The sequence below is a fragment of the Stegastes partitus genome, unplaced genomic scaffold (genome assembly GCF_000690725.1).
Source record: "Stegastes partitus isolate 25-593 unplaced genomic scaffold, Stegastes_partitus-1.0.2 Scaffold864, whole genome shotgun sequence".
Classification (NCBI taxonomy): domain Eukaryota; kingdom Metazoa; phylum Chordata; class Actinopteri; family Pomacentridae; genus Stegastes; species Stegastes partitus.
The window spans coordinates 19,695-27,667 of NW_007578595.1; the positions used below are offsets into that span (position 1 = coordinate 19,695).

At 43.2% G+C, this 7,973-nt stretch overlaps 1 protein-coding gene across 1 annotated transcript in view; it reads right to left on the reverse strand.

Moving 5' to 3' along the window:
• agbl4 (AGBL carboxypeptidase 4) overlaps positions 1–7,973 on the reverse strand; it is a 250,453-nt gene that overhangs the window by 17,412 nt on the left and 225,068 nt on the right. The window contains exon 9 of the mRNA XM_008293187.1: positions 4,803–4,965. Within this exon, the coding sequence (XP_008291409.1) occupies positions 4,803–4,965 (163 nt within the window). The remainder of the gene's footprint in view (positions 1–4,802; positions 4,966–7,973) is intronic.

Below are 7,973 nucleotides of genomic sequence, written 5' to 3' on the forward strand. Positions count from 1 at the left end.
CAGGATCATCTTCCAGCCACGATTTCTTCCGTGTCTAAACAATTTTCTAATTATGTGAAAACACGCATTATATAAAATGTGACATTCTGTTTACCTGTTAAAAAGCCTGAGTCAGAGCTCCAGCCCTGAAAATTTCACGTTTCCATTTCCTGCGTTTATAAAGTTATGAGGAGGAATTACAGAAAAAGAAAGGCACATTAAAAGGTACGAATTTTCACCCTCATGCAAATGGACCTGCAGCTCTAAAAATATTCACGGCATAAAAGTAAAGTTTTCGCTTAAAACTTCCATTTCAACTTCTTTCAGCACTTAAACTATTCGAAACGCTTCAACCGCACAACTTCCGTTTTCCAGCACGAATGAAATTTCCAAACTTTTCTCCGACTTGGGGCCCTTATCGGCGTCCGCACGAAACCTACCAACGAACTGGAGGTGAGTGTTTGTGCATCTCTGAGCGTACTCATGTGAGGACACCTGTTCATCTGAGCATGGCAACAATATTTGTGCAATCAACTGTGTGCATAAAAACGCCGGTGTGTCTGTGTGCGCTCGCTTGCATGTGCGAGCACCTATCCATTTGTGCGTGTCGGTGTGATATGATGTGTATGATGTGCGGTAGTGAAGCATATTTGCCTCCGAGCTATACCATTTGCATACTTGTCACAGCCTGTCCACGGGGTGTCAGGCTCACTGATGCATACTGTGTTCCATTGGCAGCTCTGGTATTCATGGAGTCCCACTGTTATGGCGAGAGTCTGGCAGACTGACATCACACACACACACACACACACACACGAAGGGAACGAGGAGTGTGTGTTTGTTCCCATTAGGACCAGTCGGAGCCAGCTGACCCGGCTGTCAGTCCATCCTGTATCAATGCATCCGCCCGTTTGCTCATGTTACACAATCCAGATGAAAAGCCCGACGATGCTGCACTTGATCAGATTGTCACCGGCTGCGTTTGACGGGAAAACGTTCCCAGATAGCGACAACAAGCGGCAACCTTCCAGGGCTGCAGTTCCTCAAACGGCCACTTGAGGCTGCCTCTAAAAGCGAGTCAATCCCCACAGAGCTCCAGTTAAAACGCTCGACTTTACAACAGAAATAACCATCTTACAGCCGGGCACTAAAAATGTTTTTAGTCTCTGTAGCTAGTTTCCTCATTCATGATTTTGGGTGGAACTTTAATATAACTCATCCGGTTAAATTCTGCTAAAGCTCAACCCTCTGAACTCCAAGCAGGTCCAGATGGTTTTTGCTCCTGTCACATTTATCCTCCCTCTGGACTCATTCTTCACTGAAATTTAAAGTCCTGCCCCTCCATGGAAACATCTCAATCATGACTTGAAGAAGGAACAACTCAAAAATGTCTACTGTGCAGTATAGTACAGTTATAATGGCCTAAATCATACAAAATGAAAAACAAAAAGTTGAATTTCTTTGATTATTTACTTCACAAATTCAAAAAAAGAAAAGGAATCAACATGTGGAACATATTTTCCAGGTTTCCACAGGTCTTATTAATACTAGGAAGATGGTGACTGTCCATATTTTAGCTTTTTTACTATTTACATTTTTAATTAGTTTCCATAATCGTCTCCTATCTGCTCTGTGTAAACACAACCTGCAGTTCATCCAAACAGTCGCTGAAGTATTGTCACATGACCGCTGCTGGCAGCTACGTCACTCATGATGTTTATTTTACTGAATCTGTTTAGTGCAATAAGTTTATTTTTGGTGTCTCTCTAATTGAAACACATAGAATTAAGTCGCTCCAGTTAAATATGATGATTTTAAGGTTAGATTTGAACCACACGTCACCGATGAGTAGTTCAAAGACTGTAGGAAAGTTTAAAGTCTGACAGTTCCTTCTGTTTTTACAGTGTCTGGCACAAATAAAATGGTTTAATTTTAATTAACATGCCTTTCAAATCCACCAGCAGATTTTTGGGGTTCAGAAGGTTGAACAAATAACTAGTAAACTAGATATAACTGATAAATAACTAGTACATGGAACAGATATGTTATCTCCGCCCAGACATCCTTCAATTTTCTATACCGACTTCATCATACATAGAATAAAAAAGATTTTGTCTAAACAGCTTAGGTTTGGTTAAGGTTCCCGTTGGAGTGGCACGTTACAAAAGAGCAGTTTATGGACCCCCAAAACGTTGAAAATCTCAACATTCGTTCCACTATTTCAGGTTCTGGCTCCGATAAATGGGGAAGTTTTGGCGACTCTTAAAATATAACATGCTTTCAATGCTGCCAACAGGTTTTGGGGTTCGTGAGGATTAAAATTGTGCATAATTAAGGGTGTGGCTACTTTGAGTGACAGGTGGGAGGAGTCAGGCTCAGCCCAAGATGGCGACGACCAGAGACGCCACATTGAGATTATCAGGAAACCTACAGGAGACGTCACAGAAGGTTCATCCATCGTTATATAACGATAGAGGAGAAGGATGCAGTTTCCTCTGCATGCTTTTCTCTACTGAAAGAAATCAGCAAACTTGCCGGAATCAAGCGAGAAAGCAAATTGCTCTGACGCTCTCACTTGAAGATCTGCACATCTGGACTGTGACAGAGGAAGCAGCTGCTCAAATCAGCGCAGGATAAACAAGAGCAAAACAATTTCTCAATAATTATTCAAAGTCAAAGAGATTACTGTCCCTCCACAGCACAGAGACAACACACACACACAAACACACACTCAGTAAGTCAGTAGGCTCACAAAAACACACACTGTACCCACACACACACACACACACACACACACACTACAGAAAGCATCATGCTGTGTTTTGAACAAGATCCCAGATTCTCTCAACCTTGATCCATTCCACTTTCCAGTTCAAACTCCACAGTCTGAATTGGAGGGTCCATCAAAAAAACAAAAATACTGCATTGGGGGAAAAAAAAAATCAGGCTGTTATGTTTAAATCCAGAACTGCAGATTTACCTCCCTGGAACTAACTTCAAGCGCCGTAATGAAAGCCTAAAGAAGAGACGTATACATGCAGGTGGAAACACACACACACACACACACAGGTGCTAAATGATTAGAGGACAAAGAGAAGGCAGACGCACAATAGAGGTTGTCCCCGCTGTTTCCGAGAAGAGGATTCTCAGCTTGACTAGATGATATAATGAGCTGTTATGTTCTGGGTGATGAGATGAGAGGAAAGGACGGAGCAGAGGAGAGAGGAGGACGCCAGAATCCAAAAAAAACAACAAATGCATGTATCGCCGGTTTTTCTGAGAACCTCCAAACTGTGACAAAAAGTCTCACAAAAGGTTAAGATTTCAATTTTGGGAGGCTGCAAGTCATGGCGGCGGAGAAAGGGGAGAGTCAGGGTGGATGAGAGGGTGAGGGTGGCACGTTAGGAAGGTGGCGGAGGTTGTTGTTATTTATTTGTTTTAGTTTAGAGGAGTGTGTGTGTGTGTGTGTGTGTGTGTGTGTGTGTGTGTGTGTGTGTGTGTGTCAGGTGAGGAGAGCGGGTGAGGTGGGGGGAGGAGGGATGCTAAAGGTCTCTGTTGATGATTTGCACGCTCCATCGAGCTGACTGCTGGGGTGTAAAAAGTGACATGGTCGGTTCCTTCAACCTGCCTGACCCCAATCTCCACTCGACACCACCAGGCCTCGGCTCCACCTCCTCGGACGCCTCCTCCCTCTTTTTTTTTTCCTCCTCGCAGCTAAACACGAATAAACACTCTCCAGAAAAAAAAAACAAAAAAAAAAGGAAGTCTCCAGCCAGACCTCATAATTTGACCTTCAGAGGAAATCTGCACACAAGCAGCCTCCAGACTCGCCTCCTTGTGTTTCCTTATCTGGCTCCTGCCTCAGTGGCACCTCCTCAGATCATCTGCTTTCATTTGTGCATCACGACTATAATGCAAGTCATACAGTTAACCTGTTCTCGTTGCATGTCTGCCTCTAAAACATCCCCATACAGACTTGTCGTGATCTTCTCATCTCTAACTTTTCATGTGTTAATGAATCGTGACTTGGCTCTGTGCTGTGGCGGCCAGACCAGTGCCGCCTCTTGGCACTAGAGGGCACTAGGGCTACGTCTATATCCACCTGCCCCTCCAGAGCGTGTGCAGGGGGGGGGAAGCACATACTTTTCATATGTAGGGTCCTTATCGCTCTCCACAAATCTCTCTTCCTCCTTCTTCTCACTCACTCTATCGGCGAGATCAGACTGCCACTGGCCGGCTCTCAGGAGCTCTTCAGCCCCGAGAAGGTCAGTCGAAGGAAAACTTCCTCCCATCTGCCTCCATTAAGGCACCTGCGACCTTCATCTTCTTTTGCGTGATGCGTGTGTGCGTTCCCGTGTGCGTGATTGTAGTTGACAGGGATCTTGTTTGCTCCATTGTTCTATTGTTTATCGCAATCAAAGCTTCAACTGCGAGCGCGCGGCACTACATATGCCAACACAGGCCGCCTTTCTCCTCTCTCTTTTGTAAATGAAATCAATAGACGCAGCTATCACATCCCTATTCTGTCACCGCACATCTGTCGCAACAAGAGGCAACAAAAGAGCAACATGCTTTTTCTAGCGTGTACACATGACCCACAAACACACACACACACACACACACACTCTGGCAGCCGAGAACATTAAAATAATGACTCCAGTGATTACGAGATCAGTCGATTTCAGTGGGAGATTGTTGCTGCAGGAACAGTTTGTGTGTGAGACAATGAGAGACGAGAAATCAGGAGATGACGCCGCCGCCGCCGCCGCCGCCGCTGCTTGCTATACCACGAAGTGGATCTTTTTCCACACGGTGAAGGATACACGTCTCCTCGGTGTAGGGCACGGTGGCGGTGCTGCCAGCTGTCATGTAGCTGTAGAAGGACACCTCCAGAGTGTAGCAGTAGGACGTGTCGTCAAGGAGACCGCCGAGGAAACGTCGACCGGTACCGGCCTTCACCACGTCACGGTTAAAGGAAGTGTTGGACTGGAGGGGAGACACAGAGAAACAGCGACACGTGAGACGCTGAGGCGGCTCATGGATACTGACACTCAAGTCAAGTCAAAGAAAATCTGCTCAGTTAACTCTCTGAGCGCCGACAGGAAGCTGCAGGACTGGAAAAAAGTTAAGAAATCGGCAAAATTACAATCTCTATTAGAGCAAGAAACTAAAAAAAAAAAGAAAAAAATGTTGGATTTTCATCTTTAAGACAGTTTTGTAACTATTGATCTGAGACATGTGGTTCTATTGGGAAACAATTTGCCAAATCTAAGCCTAAAATTGTAATATTTGATTAAAAAATAAAAAATAATTATGCATGTCTCATTTAAAAAATCTGCAAAAATAAGTTGTTTGCACTAAAAATATTCTGCATGACGAACAGTTGTAACATAGAAATTCTGCGATTTCTTTGCTGAACAGCAGAAAAGAAAAAAAATATGTAAAAGAATTAAACATATAAGTCAAAAAATATCTCTAGTATGTAGATTTACAGTTTATTTTTTACAGTGTAGTAAAACACCTGAGAATGATTGGAAGAAAACACTGTTTATGTTGATTTCAGGTTTGTTTTTTGTTTTTTGTAAAATAAAAAATGTAAGATATTCTACTTTTCTCTCACTTATTTTAGAATTTATAGAACGATAACTGCACAGAGGACATTTCTGAGCTCTCTGTCCTTCTGGCCAGAGTTGTTCTGTCTCCATAGAGGTCCAGGACTTGGACTGAATTGTGACAGGAGCACAAAAACACTCAGAAATGACTTGGGACTCAGAGGGTTAATCATGTTTAAGCTGCTGACCTCACACACCTCTACAGCTCCTACATACAACAGAAACAGTTGGGTTTACTTTTCATTGGGTACCAGTGGATGGCCAAACTTTCGTAGCTGGTACAAACCAAAATGAGAGATTATTCCTCTAAAAACACACGTCTCACAGTAAATGCCTCAATACCTCACACCTCTGCAGTACAAGGTTCCTCGAGGAACACGACTAAACCTTCTCTATGGCCACAAAACACGTATGTGGGTAATAACTGCAGCATATACTGAAGGATCATGTGAACCCTGAACCTACAAACTAACACCTGAATCAGCTATTAAAACATCTATACATCTATTCATATATAATCATCTTATTCCAGATTGTTTTAACTTTCATGCAAAGCTTCTCATTTCCTCACTGATAAGAAATAAAGTGAAGAAATAAAGCTCCTACAATCAGTATCATTGGAAATACCTCATCAGGGAAACTGCATTTCTTTCCCAATAACTTATGGAGGACAGTTTACTTTTTAACAAATTCACACAATGTCATTACAGAGGTTGGCTGTAAACGGCTAAAGCGGTAAAAAAAAAAAACCCATCCCATCTATTTTAGGTTTGAGTGCGTCAGCGATATACTACACAAATATGATGCCGTCTTGGGAAGAGTGTGGAAAAAAAGTTTCCATTCACTGTCACTCCGCGGTGCTGCAGTGAGAGTTGTGCTGCTGAAATGCAGACTTGGCGGCCACCAGTGGGAGTTTGCCATGATTGTGTTGTGCTGCTGCTGCTGCTGCTGCTGCTGCTGCTGCACTGGGCTTTAGCTAGTGCTGAATGGGCAGAGGGACAAAAGCACAGTAAGGGAGATGACCCCTGGGCCAGCTGTCACACAAGCAACACAGAGGAAAGACGGAGGGAGAAATTCTCCTGAAATAGCGTTTTGCTCGTCCTTCGTAACGCAGCATATAGACGCGGACAATAAGTGACATTTCCATACGTGTGAGGCTGAACATCTGCCCGTCTGGCTCGTCTCTGTGTCCACGGTGTCAATGGGCAATAAAGGTTATTCTTTATGATGTGTGTAAGTGGCTTTTTTTTTTATGAAATGTCACCGTCGCAGAGAAAACGAAGGTCAGTGGACGTGACACGGGGCTGAGAGGAAACAGGATAATGCATCTGTAAGGAAAGCTGCTGCTAGGTTCTGCTGGTGCGGCTCGGTGGAGCAGCATCAAAGCCGCTGAATGGAAGTTTGTTCTTTGCCTCCGTTCGTTTCCAACACTTTCATTTCCTCCTCTGTGCTTTCCCATCCTCCTGTCCAAACAAACCCAGTTTCAGCCACCTAAGAGAAGAACACCTGCACGGCGCTGACAGAACCTCCTGGCCTACTTTCACAGTCCTCTGCTTCGTCATGACTTCTCACTTCTGTTCTGCACACACACTGGCAGAAACGCACAATCACAGAAATGTGGATCTGCTGCTGCACATTAACTTCACATAATTCATATTCTTATTTTTTTTGCTTGTTAAACCAGATGCATATATTTTTAGGGGGGTAGAGAAGATTTTCATACATAATTTCTGTTCATATTTGTGTTTCTTTGCTGCTGTTGTTTGGGAACAGCATAATGTTGCATATTTAAACCTGAATTCAGCTTTTTTTCCTTCTTCGTACATAATTCATGGTTTATTAAAATATATTCCAGAGTTGAAATCATCCATGTTTTAATATTTTTATTATTTCACATTATGTTACTGTACATAAAAAACTAACTTTACTAATTACTACTATAAAGCTGCATTCTCTCTAACAGCCAACAGGGGGCGACTCCTCTGGTTGCTAAAAGAAGCCACTAAACGAACTGACTCTAATCCTCGTTTGATTTATCATCTCAGTAAATCCATCTCTCTGTCACTGGCATGTACGTATGCATTACCTTCATTACACTGTTTTTGTTTTTACTGCAGAAACTTGTCGGTAACACAAACCTTGAATCACAAGAACCATAAGTTCTTACGGAGCTGTTTTTCAGGGACAAAAAGCAGCAGTCCTGACGAGCAGGTCTGGTGCTAGCTGCTAACTTTTGACTAGTATCGCACAGCCAGACTGTTCTCTAGTGTCAACACATCACTGTGTAGAAAGATCGGACCACACCTCAGCACCAATCTGCTGTAGGGGTAAAAAGCTGCCTCATATAAATCCATGACAGTCGTCTTTGGTAGGGATAAGGAC